The following is a 13,990-nucleotide window of genomic DNA, read 5'->3' on the forward strand; positions in this document are numbered from 1 at the left end:
CAGCAGACATACTAATCAATCTCACGTTCTTTCTCCTTGAGCCTCAGGCTGGGCTCTACCCCCAACCCTGGGATAATGCCTCCTACACTCCTCCACAATCCCCAGAAGCCCCGAGTGAGGGATTTCACAGGGAGTAAAAAGATGGCTTCCAAGCAAAGAATCTGATCACAGACTTGTAAGGCACCAGAAGCTAAGCCGCTGGAACTGACTGCAGACCGGGCAACTTTGGAAGGCAACATGAGTACCTTCTGGCTGTGGCATCCCAAGGCCAGACCCCTGTGAAATGAAAGACCTTGAAATGTCAGAAGCCTCCCCGGCAGTTTGTTTAAAGAAGCTAAAAGCCAGAGCTGCTGTGAGAAGATAAAGGGATGAAAATCTGAACTCTGAGAAGCAGTGTCTAAAAGGGCATGACTGACAGGGGTCTCGAATTGAGTATGTGTGACCTGAACCACAACAGCAGAGCGCCTGCAGCTTGCTGGGGCCACAGGCAGGCCTATCATACCAGTCACCTGGGCACTGGGGAAGCCACTTGAACGGCAGTGGACACAGCCTCAGACAGGCCCGGGCAGGGCCATCCACCTCCTGAATGCAGCCCCTTTCATCCACCGCCTGCCTGAAAAATAGCTATGTGGGGTCCTTGATCCTGCCAGTTCTCAGGTGCCCACCAAGGCGCAGGTGCCCACCTCCGTGTCTGAGGGGAGGCCCTTCATGCTTCAGCCTTCAGGGGTCTGCTTGTACCCAAGAGGAACCGGCGACTGGGTGCAGGAAAGGACAAGAATTCCAAATTCCCGCACTGCCAGGAAACATCCTTTCCAGAGTCCCAAATGCACCTGAAGAGAACACGATGAACCAGATGAGGAAACAAAGGGGGACTTGATCAGGTACCATCACAGAGAGGAATCCTCCTTCCCACACAAAAGTCTCCCTCCGGACCCAGAGGCCTCCCCCACCCTGCCCTACTCCACTATTTCAACAAGGGCCCCATTATCTTTTGTCTTCTAAATCTCTTCAGGCACCAGCACCTTCCACTCCCCCTCACCAGCCTCACACACACAGACACACACACACACACACACACACGACATACAAGTACCTCACTGATCTCACATTATAAGGAAAGGAAGCGTTCCAGCCATAGAATATTTTTCAAAGAACTTAGGTTTACCTCTTTAAGAACCAACACTTTAACTAATATAGTTGATCACATTACTGGAAAATTTTCTGAACTGAATGACATAGTTTCCTGACGTACCAAGCCCAGACACTGAATGTAATTTATCTCTTCCTGATGACTCAGGGACATGTTTCTGAGCCCATCTTTACCTCGGCCTACAAGGGCTAATGATCTGGACTTCCACCTTGGGCCACTTTTACCCTTGCTTAGGCTGCCCCAGCCAAGTGCACCGAGCACACACCCTGCAGAGATGGTGCCCTGGGCCTTGGCTGTCTGGAATACTCTCTCCCTAGATGCCTGCATGGCTCACTCCTTTCATTCATGCCACAGTTTAAACACCATCTTATCTGAGAGGCCTTTCCTGGCCATCCTTCTCTCCCCTTTTGCTGCTTTATTTTATTTTCGTAGCATTTGCCACCACCTAATATGTTGCATATTTATCTGTTTATGGTCTGTCTCCCCCACTAGGAAGTGAGCTCCATGAAAGCAAGGACTTTACCTGTTTTGTTATTTCCAGAACCTTTAACAGTCCTGGTACACAGTAGGCGTTCAGTAAATAATTGAAAGCAAATGAATAAATGATGCCTTCAGCACTTCTGACCAGTGTGTGCATGTGGGAAGGGGCTGCTCCAACCTCACATGGCCCTTTCTGGTTGGTCCTTTGCTGTCAATTGTCACTTCTCAGTGTTATCAGCAGCTCCTTGCAAGTCCTTCGCCTTGCTTCTTCTAATCTGCATGTTCGGAACCTAGGAAAAGCTGAAGGTTGCCAGGAGATGGCCAACCTTAAACTGATGAATTCCTTAAACTGATTTTTACAATGTTAATTTCCAGGCTCTGGCCTAAGGGCAATTCCATGCCTGTCTTCTGAGTCAAGTCCAAGGGCGTGTGACTACAATTCTCTGCTCAGGGGTCTTTGTAGTCTCTTTCTGGTGCTCCCAGGTTGTTGAGATGTCTGAAGTCCTCCCATAGACACTCCTATATGTGTGTCTGTGTGCATCCCCAGACATACTCACGAGTACCTTAGACTTCTAGGTCAGCAGAAGGGGAGTTGCGTAGCTCCGTCAGACAGCATTTCAAGAGAAGAGAACAGGGAGGGGGTAGGTCCAGTTTATTCCTTATGAGAATTTAAAGGTTTCACGCTCGTCTGAACACAAGTGGTCTGGGTCATCATACACCTTACCCTCCGGCCTTATTCTCCTTAATCCAAGCCCTATCAGACCTTGAGCCCTCGCTTGTGGCCACCTCACTTTTGCAGGAGCAGGCCAACAAAGTCAAAGACGGTTTGAGCTGAGAGGGATCTCAGGGATCCTGCAGTTCAACCCTTGTCTGACAGATGAGAAAACTAAGGCCCAGAGAGTGGAAGTGACTCATCTAAGGAGACACAGCCCCTTGGGGGCAGCGCTGAGCCTAGAAACTGGATAAGTTGGCTTTCATTCCACATTCTCTCTCCATCCCCTCATACCCTCATCCCTGGCAGCTGACATCTGTTTCCATCCTGGACCACTCCGTTTTGCCTGGTCCTGGCCCAGCTAGGTCCCAGGGGAACCCCATAATGGCAGGTCTCACAACTCTGAGCACGTTAAGAGGTGTCACCCCCGCTCTGAGCTCTGAGACAACGATGTCCCTGGTCTACACTGAGCCACACTTCATGGAATGGCAGGAAAGAGGCAATTTTGCCCTTAAGCTAAACTTGAAGCTCTTTCTAATGGGTCCAGAAAAGTGGAAAGGCCACACCTGGGGCAGAGTCACCTCAATGACTCCCCAAATGTGGCCTGAGCCTTATCTTGCCTACAGAGTATAAGCAGAGAGGCTCTTCCATTTGCCCCCTCTTCCCCAAAATACTCCCAGCCCGCCACTCCTACCTGTTCTGAAATGTTCACAAAAGTCCTCCAGGTGGCCATACTGTCTCTAGCAGATACTGTTAAAGGGTGCGGCAGAAATTCAGGGAGTAGGGGAGACAGGCAGGCCTGGGCTTCGGCCTCCTCCAAAAACACACAGCTCAGGTTCACTGCCAGCCGGCACCGCCCTGGGAAGCCATGGGCAGGGCCCTGGGAGACAAGACAGGCCACCTGTAAACTCTGCCCAGGCTGGATTGGGGAAACAGAAGAAGGGGCAGATGGGAAGGTCAGACTCAAGGGGCCTCAGTCGGGGAGGAAAACCTTTGTGGGTCTCACTCTGAAGAGCAGGAAAGATCCTCAAGACCAGCGCTTCCTACTTTGCGGCTTTGCCTCTGACCAGCCTTGGCCCCCTCTCCTTCCTTGCTTGGCAGCTCCAAAGGAACAGGGAGGGGACAGCACAGCAGCGGTTATGGGTTTCTTTTAGTCACCTCCTCCCTGGCCGCGGTGTGTTCAGCTAGCCCTGCTTCCCAGGGCGCCAGGTCTCTTGCGGTGCAATAATTGGACCCTGTTTCAAACTGTTTCAGAGCTGCCTGACATCCTAGGAGACAGTCAGGACAATGAGCCTTTTTTCTCCCCCTCCACTGCTGTTGGAAGGAAGCACTGACCTGTTGACAGGGAGTGTGAAGAGAAACCCTGGTCAGCCTTTGGGCCATTCCAATGATGGACGGTTGAGTGAGAAAGTTTTCCTTCTGGTGAAAGAAATCTCTCTCCCTGCAACTTTGATCCACTGGCCCCAGTTCTATTCCCTGGAACCCTACAGAATAATTCAAATAAGTCTTTTCTGTTGGCTCAATGCTAAGCATTGATGGAGGATTCAGAAGTTTGAGACATGGTGAACAAATTTACTCTTTAATTGAGGAGTCAAAGGTGATTTTATTCAGTCATTGATTATTTTTTTAAATAATTACCTTGATTGGCTTTATCATTATAATGTTAATAGATGTTTATTATAGAAAATGCTAGAAAAAGCCAAAAGATGGAAGGGGGATTACCCATAATCCTACTTCCCTACTGCTAACATTTTGTTCTGTATGGTTTTTGCATTTTTTTCCCCAACAAATGTTTATGGAGTGAATACAAAGCATGGTGCTGATCTAGGTGCCCCCGGAAAGACGCTGATGCATCAGACTTGGATCTTGCCCTGAAGATGCTTTAAGGAAAGAAGACACGAGTATGGGCTTCAGAGGCAGAAACACCTGGTTTTGGGCCGGCCCCATGGCTTAGCGGTTAAGTGCGCGCGCTCCGCTGCTGGCGCCCCGGGTTCAGATCCCGGGCACGCACCGACGCACCGCTTCTCCGGCCATGCTGAGGCCGCGTCCCACATACAGCAACTAGAAGGATGTGCAGCTATGATGTACAACTATCTACTGGGGCTTTGGGGGAAAAAAATAAATTAAAAAAAAAAAAGAAACACCTGGTTTCAAAGGCACTTACTAGTTGCCAGATCACGGGTAGGTCACTGAATCTCTCTCAGCCTCAGTGTACTTGTGTTAACTGAACCTGATAATGGCCCCTACCTCACTAGGCTGTTGAGCAGATTCAAAGTTAAAGCTGGTGAAACACCTAACACGGCATGGAAGTGTCCAATGAATGCAGCCACCAGAAATACAACACAGAGGTGACAGTGATGACAGAGGCTAGATGGGCACAGATCAAAGACCATAAGTGTTCAGAGAAGAGAGACTAAGCCACTGGGAACCATGTCCAGAGCGGGCTATACACATCTGTGACCGCACCAAGCACGTTGTCTGATTTCATGAACCAACCACTGCCCGGGTATAACCATCGTTGACTCTTGTCTGAAAGCTCTGTCTGCTGCTCCTCTCCAGAAGCCTTGGGTCTCCTGTCTGTTTAGCCTCCTTGTGTTTTTGTCCTCCTGTTCATGGGGAAGGTGTTTCAGTCTCCTCAAGAAGCGGACAGGTAATAAATCTTCAATCTTCTAACCGTAATGAACTGCTCCGCTTCAGGCTCACCTCTGACCCCAGGGCGGTTTCCTCTATTACAGCCAGACCATCCCCGGGCAATTGGCCCAGGCTTGCCTGTTAACATCCCCCCACATCTACCTAAATGACGCCTCCAGACCCAAGGGCTTCCTCTGCTCACAGAGCCAAGAGACACTGCCACCAGAGAAGAAAGCCAGGCCCACCGTCTTGGAGCAGCCAGTGGGGGAAATGAAGGGCCCATCAGGAGAATGAGCAGCACCCTAACAACGAGTGCTATGCCTTTGGGGCTGTGGCCTGCCAGGGAGGTGACTCTTGGGCTGTGAGGGTCCACCAGTCTTGGTGCTCCTGTGCTGTCCCCAAGTCCTACACACAGGTTCCAACATGACCCAGGATCAGACCCCAGTGACGGGAAATCAGGCTCTTTCAATCAAACATTTTGGCAAAGGGAATTGTGGGTGTTTGTGCTCCTCCCTCCCCACCCTCTTTCTTGTGTGCAGCACCTAGACAAATTAAATATAAAATCATTTTCTGTCATTTAGGCAAATCGTATTCCCACAGTTCCAAAATGCACACCTTATAAATAAAATATAAATTCATCCAGATCTGATAGAAGCCTCTGTTCTCAGAGAACAGCGCTGGAAAAGCCGTCATCTGTGTTCCCCCTGCCAGATAAGTGGGATCCCTGCGAGGCCTTGGGGTTCCTGCCGGACCTTCTCCTGCTTGTGGAGGGCCGTGGCCCTCCACAAGCAACGAACCATGATGCCGTCCAGGAGAACTCCCTTAAAGCCGTGCATTCACTTCTAGAAATGAAGCTACCATCAGCTTATCTAAGGATCAACAAACCTTACAAATCGTTTAACCAAAACTTAACAGATAAAATAACCAAGGTCCAGATATGTCCGTATTTTGTCCATGGTCACTCAGCAGTATCCGATTGTAGGATAAGAAAACTCCAGTTTAGGAAAACTCTAGCCTAAAACTTGCATGGTTCCAAATAGGAGATGTTGCAAATGAGTACACCTATGCTGAAAATACTCATAATGCATGGTCTTTTAAAAATATGTCTATAAAGTGAAATTCTGTGTAACACCTTAGCATCCCACCCATGCCTCTTAGAGAATTAGCATGTGGAAACCCTGGGTACCAAACCAATCACAAATGATCTTCCTGACTGTGAGGCCTGAAGACTGAAGGCCAGCCATGTCTGCTCCACTTCCTGCTTCAGCTGCGTCCAGTGCCAGCGTGCATTGATGTAATTCAAGTGGATGTCCCCAAATCCACTGCCTTGCCCATAAAGTACAGCATGGAAAAATCACAAACCCTGCCACATTGTAAGCAGCCATTTAGGGATGGAGTCAGCATCTCCCTTTAGTTTTACAGATTCCATAACCAATTCTTCACATGAAAATTTGTGACACATGGGCTGACAGCAGGACAGAATATTAAAAATCAGGACCTCCCTGAGAAATCTGGGCCATACGGTTGCCATGCCGACACCCCACAATGCCAAATAAGCACCTCCAAGGTCCAGAAGCAACTTGGCTGGCTTCAAATAGCCCCGACGTTGTGAAGGCAGGACTGCCTCCTGGCCCAGGCGCTTATGCAGACCCTCCCTTTTCCAGCTCAGCTCTCTGATTCCCCAGGGGAGTGATGATGACGCTTGTCTGAATTTTCTCAGCCTCTGTCAGCAGGGCTGGCCACATCATTCCCCATGAATCCGAAAATCCACATGCAGTGTCCTGGCCCAACTAGACAGAGCCACGTTTTGGAATGGCAAGAAGGCCAGTGAGAGGTGAACCACAGATTTCAGGGAGAAAGCAAATCCTCAGCTGCACCTGCCCCTTTTAAGTTGAACAAAGGGTTCAACTCCCGGTGCACTTCCCTATCTCCTTAGTTATGGTCAGGTTGGAGCTGGGAATAAATTTTAGGGGGATATGAAGCTTGGACCATTGACTGCTCCCAGAGATAAACAGAAATCCTACTTCACTCATCTAACAAGTACTTAGTAAGTCTTGCTGTGTGCATCAATGTGGGGCAAGAAGCTTCCTGCACAGTCCCTGGGTGACAGCTTACATTCAGTGAGGACACAGGGCAGGTGGCTGAGAGTCCACTGAAGTGAAATACCTCGGAAGATAGGAGCACAGTGCAAGGTAGTGGCAAAGGCGGTGTGTGACTGGGTCCACTGCCCGCAGAACAGACACCCACGACTGAAGCTTAGGAACAGAGAGGGAGCTGGCTATGCCCCTCAGTGGCCAGACAAGGCTCTGTGGCTCACTCCCCAGAAACGTCCACTCTCCCTCTCTTCCTGCACCTCCACTCCCTGGCTCCCAGGGATCTATCTCCCCAATACTCCTTCACACTTTAAACCTGGCTTCCAGTTCACAGCCCACTTCTAATCTGCAGCAAGTCAAACCCCATAGGAACGAGGAGAGGGCCAGAGAATGTTCAAAAACGAGTGCCACATGCCTACAGCAGTGCCCCCCACACCATTCCGGGGCTCTCAGTCTGAGTGGCCTTCCCAGCTGGTCTCAGAAGGCACTGGAGAGGTCCAAGAGTAAGGTCAGGATTCTGAAGCAGAGGCAAATGGGATGAGACCCAGCTCGACTCTGAGCAGCAGGTTCCCTGTGCTCTCTTCCCTTCAGTCCCCTCTTTTCTCCCCTCCTCCTCTTCTTCCACCTCAGACCCTCCTCCCATAGTCACCACAGGGAAGGACAGAACATCTGATCAGGCGCTTCTCCCCTGCCTCCTCAGGCCCGGGACCCTGAGACCAGGGCTGGCCCTCTCAGAGTGTAAGAATGGGGCAGCTTGGACGAGTCCAGGGTGTGGAAGCTCCCTGGGGGGAGCTACTGGTTTGTCCAGTTCCCGACTTCAATCTGTCAGTCCACCCAGACCCCAACACTCTAGGGTCTTTAGACAGGAGGCTTTTTCCTCAGCAGCCTTGCTCTCCAAACATCCACAAGGGCTTTGGAAACAGTGTCTTAGTGACAGGGATCCTCAGCCCAGAAAGGAACACCCCACCTGATCAGGCTCACCCCCAGAGATTTCAATCAGACGGGGATCTGGGAATTGGGGGAGGGGGCTGTAGGAAAACCCACAAACCCCAAGGTCTCCTCAGGCAGAGGTGGGAAATGTGGTCGCTTGGCAGGGGATTTTCACTTCTTCCTGGGTGGGTGACAAGACACGGAATCTGGGGCAGGATGGGAATATGAGAGCACTTTCACACCGACGCCGCCCCCTCCCCACCATATTCCTGGGGCTCAGCCACCTTGGTGCAAATACCATCTGATTCTACCGCACTCAGGCCTTCGTTCGCCCTCCTGACCCCGCACCTCCCCAGAAGCTCCTCACCCCTCCCTCCCCAGGCCCAGATCTTTTCACTTCAGAATGGCCACCCTGCTGCACGCCCCCATCCCCGGCCCCACACTTTGCTCTCCCTCCTCCTGGTCCTCGTCCGGCCGTGCTGCCCCCGCTCATCAGTTCGTCCCGAGGGTCGCCCAGGGCTTTCGCCCGGCGCCCACCCCGGTCGCAGGAACGTGGCCCGCCGAAGCGCGCCTCTCGGCGGCTACGGGAGCCTCCTGCCTCAACAGGTGCCCCTACCACACGAAGATGTCACCCGGGGGCCGGGCGGAGGCTGCGACAGGAACGCCCCCTGCAGGGCGGCGGGGGCTCCGCACACCCCAGCCCGGGTCCCCGGAGCGCCTAAGGCCCCCGCAGCTCCGCCGAGGGCCCCGCCGGGCTCCGCCGCCTTTGTTTCCTCTCTCGCGTTGACGTCGCGGGGCTGACCTCGTGAGAGGGAATCTCTGAGTCCGAGAAAAGACACTGTCCACTCACTCGTCATGATGGACCCTAGTGTTGTGGTGAGGGGCGCGTACAGGACGAAACCTTTCCCCGACCCAGAGAACCCCGGGAGGTGTTAGTGGGGAGTCCTCCGTGCCAAAGAAGCAGGTTCAAGTTGACCCGGGCTGAGAAGTGGACGCAAAGCTGGGCCCAGCCTCTAGCGACCCTGCCTTACCCGGAGCCCCTACCCCACGTCCTTTGCCCCCAAGAGGCTGGAGTGGGGGTGCGCACGGCCACCTACACGCTCAGCAGCGCGCGGTTCCCATTGCCTGCTTGCTGCGCGCAAGGTCCAGCCGCCTTCCGGGGCGGGCGAGGCGCGGGCAGTCCCCGGCCCCCTGGCCGGCGGCGCAGTGCCGAGAGAGCCGCCACGTTCCCAGTCGCGCGCGCACGCCGGGCCCACCAAACTTGCAGCACTTTCTCCCAGCCCCCACCCGCTGTCACCCTCCCTCCATCCGTGCGCCCCGGCCCCGCTAGCCCGACGGAGGTTGCCATAACAACGGGCAGGAATGCTCCAACATATACAAAGCCAGCAGGGCGCCGTGGGCACGCAGCCCCCGGCCGGGCCCCGCGCCCTCTGCAGCCGCGTGGGGCTACGATGCGCGCCGCGGCTCCCGGGCCGGCCGCCCGGCGCGCAGGGCGTACTCACAATGAGCGGGATGGTGCGGTCCTCGCGGAGCTGCTCCGGCCTCCCGCCGGCCCTCTGTGCGCCCCGGCCGCCGGAGGATGCTGCGTGGGCTCGGTTGTCCTGCCATAAGTAGTAGAAAGTGCCCAGGATCCAGGCTACAGTCAGGATGGCGATGGCATTGGCGCGGATCTTCCTCATGGTGGGCGGGCGGGCGCCCCGAGTGGGGGCCCGGACCGGCGTGCTCTCCGGGCCGGGGCGGGGGCGCTCGCAGCCCCAGCTGTTTGTTTTCGCTCGCGCCTGGCTGCTCAGTCCTGCAGAGCAGAAAAAGGAGAGAGGTGGGGGGTTGGGGGGGGTGATAGGGAGAGACAGGAGCGTGGAGCGATCCTCACGGTCCTAATGCCCTTCAGCCCCGAGCGCGCGCATCCCCCGGGCGCCCATTCATTCGCGCGCAGAGCCCGCCCGGCGCTCCAGCCCCCGCCGGCAGCCCGGGCCGCTGCGCACCCGGAGAGGACCGCGGCGGGTGCAAAGCCGCGCCGGAGAAAGGCCCGGCGAGGCAGACGCCCGCGGCGGAATGGCGACGGGCCAGAGCGAGTCTCCGCTCCCACCGCTCGGCGACCGAGCGCCCGGCGGCTGCCCCCGCGTGGCCCTGGTCGGTCCCGCCTACCTCCACCCACCCCCGGACCGAGCGGCCCTGAGTCACCGGCTGGAGATGCGCGACCCGGCCAGGGCCAGCGCCGCGGAGCTGCAGTTCTGGGCTGCGCTCTGAACTGCGCTCTGGAGCCGGGTTTAAGGTGTGTTCGGCGAGTCCTTGGGAAGGGACGGCTGGGCGGGAGCAGAGTCTTGAGTTTGCACCGGAATCCTCCGCAGCCTAGGATTCCGAGCCGCCCGAGGGCCCGCCCCGAGGAGGGATTGGAAGCTGGTGCATTTGACATTCGAAGAGAGTGAAGGGGGAGCGACGCTGCTTCACAGCCAGTGAAAGGAGAAAGGGGGCACAACCACCCCACATCTTCCATTGGCCTGGGGCTCCCAGCTTTCATGATGCTTCCCTGTACCCCGCCTCATTGTCCACTGGACAACCCTGAGGTATCATCATAACCATTTCATCAGGAAGAAGGGAGGCCAGAGAGGCTGGAAGATTCGCCCAAGGCCACACGACTAATTAGTGGGCAGAGCCCAGTCTAGAAGCCCTCTCTCCATCCGACACTTTCGACAAAGTGCAAAACACGGTGGTGAGAGACACGGACACAGAAATCGTTGAGATTCTGCCCCAGCCCTGGAGGCGTTGAGAATCTGGTGTGAACCACTCTCACTCCCAGCAGAAGGCAAGGTGGGCTAAATTAGTTCTAGGAGACCAGCACAGGGTCAGGCACAGAGCAAACCCTCAACGAATAGATGTTAAATAAACCAAGCAGGGATGGCAGAGGAAGAAATAACGTATTGCAAGGTGCTCTTAGGGAAGGTTTCTCACAGAGGGTGGATAAATCCTTCGAATAAATTCTTAAGAGGCAGGGAAGGGCAGGGCAGAGTGTCGGCTGCATGAATAGCCAGAGCGAAGGTCCAGAGGATGGAAATATGTACTTGATGTTCAAGGAAGAGAGCTGCCTGTATTGCTGGGGCCCAGGATGCTGGGAAGGACTTGGTGGCAGTTGAGGTTGGCCAGGCTGGGTGAGTCTGGACTCAGGAGGCCCTTGAATCCCAGGGACCTGCCAGAGTTGGCAGGGAGTTTGCTGCCTGCTGGTGCTGCTGGACACTGGCTCAAATGAAGGCCCACATACGGTCCCAGCCTGTAAAAGAAGGTGCCTCAGGTATCTGGCAAGTGATGAGTCACAGCTCATGCCTTCACCCAACCCCCATCAGCACCACTCATTTCCCCCGTTTCTCCAGCACTCAGGACCCAACCACACATATAATTGATGCTCAGTACATTTCTATTGGAGGGAAGTGAAATGAAGAAAGAAAACTTTAAGGGTTTTTTTTTTTCCTTTTTGAGGAAGATTAGCCCTGAGCTAACATCTGTGCCAGTCTTCCTCTATTTTGTATGTGGGTCGCTGCCACAGCATGGCTTGAAGAGCAGCATAGGTCTGTGCCCAGGATCCGAACCCTCTAAACCCACAAACCTGTGAACCTGGGCCGCCAAAGCAGAGCACCTGGAACTTTAACCACTATGCCATGGGGCCAGCCCCTCCTTTTTGCTTTTTGCTGCAGAAAGGCCATCATGGCAACTGCAATACCCTCTTCCTCCCACAGAAGACTAACCACGGGGACAACTAGACAAGTCCAAAAATGGCCCGACCAAGAAGGTGGCCCTAGAAAGAAGGGAATGCGCACAAGAGGGTCTCATAGCTCACTGTCTGAGCTGTGTGGCAGTCAAGAAAAATAGGAGATGGGTGAGGAGATGTCACTGGCTGGAGCCGTGGGCCCGCCTCGCTCTCCCAGGTCTCTCTTGCCTGGGGAGTTTAATTAGACTGCAGTGGGGGCCAGGGTTCATTTGCATAGATGGAGAAAACTACCATGAAACCACTGTCTGGTTTTCGCAGGAATCTTGAGGCAGACCCAGTGGTCATATCCTTAGTGGGAGGCCAGGAAGACCTTGCTCCTCAGGAATCAGGCCCCAAAGGCATTTCCAGACAAGAAAATGTAAGCGAACTGCCCTCCTGGTGTCTGCACTGCCACACAGGGTCTCATGTCAGCCAGTGGAAAGACCTGGGGAATGGCCCTTTGTTGTCATACGCTGTTCCCCTCATCTGAGCCTGGTCTATGCATGTTTGCTTGCCTTTGATCTTGAGAGAACCAGATGAGAGGATGTGGGATCCAAAGACATCATATCAACCCCTAGTGAGAGGCTCCTAACTCACCCGTAAGCAGTGGGGATGAAACTGGATCATGCCAAACTGAAACCAGGCTGATGGGGTTTCTGACGGCTCCAGAAGGAGGGCTCCAGCCACAAGCACTCTGGAAGAGCTAGGAACTAGCAGCTGCCACCTCTGCTACAGTGCACAGCCTTTCTTCCAGATTCTAATCCCAAATAGGTGCAGAGCTGAGCCTCCGCCCTCCCTGAGATGGATGTCAGTGTTCAGAGATTACAGTGAGCATTCTTTCCTCTCTGGTCCTAGGAATGGATTCTAGTAGAACCACAGAATCAAAGCAACACTTAGGAGACTTAGTGTTGCCTAACATTCATTGAACTTCGAAAACAACAAGAGTGATAATAATAGCTACAGTTCACTGAGTCCCTCGCAGGTGCCAGCTGCTGTGCCGGCATCTCACACACATTGTCTCTAAAGCGCCCACAGCCTGCAGACGAGGTTGCTGAGGTCCAGTGAAGCTCTCACTTACCGAGAGTCATACAGCAGGGAAGTGGTGGGGCTGCGTTTAGGTCCATTTTCCATGCCAGGGTCTGGGCACCTGCAGGGCTTCTGAGGCCACTGGGGAGTCTGCACGGTGGACAGAAGTTCTATAATGCAGGGACCTCACTTACCCTCCGGGGCCTCCGTTTTCTCCTCTGTAAAAGGAGGGATGCAGAGAGACGTCCCTCCAACTGTGCCATTGTGGACTTCCAGTCCCTTGGGCATTATTTCTCTTGTGGCATTGCTCTCAGGCATGGTCCCCTTCTCTTTTAAAGCTGTCGAAGCCAGCACTCAGGTAAGCTGGGCAAAGTGCCATGTGCCCCTGTCGCTCCCAGAGCCCGGAGGGAACTCTCTGCCCCTGTGTATTTGATGTGGGGATTCTGGGGGTGGGGTGGATAACTGGAGAGAGAGTACAGCTTGGTGTAAGACCCTAGCTCTGGAGTTGGACAACCCGAATTCAAATGTGGGTTCTGTCACATATTAGGAGAGTGGCTTGGGCAAATTCTTACTCTCTCTTAGCCTCAGTTTCCTTGACTATAAAATGGGGCATTGACAGCCCGTAACTTGCAGCATTGTTGGGGAAAGTAGGATGAAATAAAGCATGTAAAATCCAGTGCCTGGTAACCACCCCAGGCCCCTGGAGGCCCACTCTCACAGGCACACTGCTGGTGCTGGGGGGAGGGGGGACTCCCAAAGGGCCTGCCCAGGGCACACGCAGGGCATTGCTCATCAGAGCTGTGAAGGAGAACAGACACCAGACAGGCCTCCTCAGCCACACTCGAGGTCCAACAAGGATGATTGTCTTGCCCATAAGTGAGTGGCTGCCTCTTCTAGAACCTCTGCCGAGTGGGCTGGAGGTAGGGGCGGGGAGAGGCAGAGTGCAGGGCCCCAGCCTCTGCTGGCTGTCCATTCTTGCCAGCACGCCCATTACCCTTGCAACTCTGAGTTAGCTCAGAAGCCTCTTGCCCTGTCTGCAGCTGCAGCAGGGGCCCGGAAGGTGGGTGAAGGGAAATGATTAGACCCCCTGTCTGCTCCAAGCAGGAAAGGAAGCAGGGATGGTGAACAGAATGTATGTTACCATGCAACAGGTACTGTGCCGATACACAATCTCAGAATACAATGGCCCTGTGAGGAAGGCACGACCATCTCCATTTCACAGATGAAGT

General features: G+C 54.1%; 1 protein-coding gene across 2 annotated transcripts in view; it reads right to left on the reverse strand.

Moving 5' to 3' along the window:
- GALNT16 (polypeptide N-acetylgalactosaminyltransferase 16) overlaps positions 1-10,342 on the reverse strand; it is an 89,465-nt gene extending 79,123 nt beyond the window's left edge. The window contains exons 1-2 of one of the 2 annotated variants that reach the window (XM_004426282.3): positions 10,178-10,342; positions 9,499-9,788 (exon numbers count right to left, since the gene is read on the reverse strand). In XM_004426282.3, the coding sequence (XP_004426339.1) occupies positions 9,499-9,675 (177 nt within the window). In that variant the 5' untranslated portion in view covers positions 9,676-9,788; positions 10,178-10,342. Of the gene's footprint in view, positions 1-9,498; positions 9,789-9,978; positions 10,076-10,177 lie in introns of those variants that run through there. The other variant, XM_087448327.1, reaches the window with a different exon arrangement.
- Between the last annotated feature and the right edge of the window lie 3,648 nt (positions 10,343-13,990).

Source organism: Ceratotherium simum, chromosome 24 (assembly GCF_057802395.1).
Source record: "Ceratotherium simum simum isolate JZ-2026a chromosome 24, ASM5780239v1, whole genome shotgun sequence".
In the NCBI taxonomy this organism is placed as follows: Eukaryota; Metazoa; Chordata; class Mammalia; order Perissodactyla; family Rhinocerotidae; genus Ceratotherium; species Ceratotherium simum.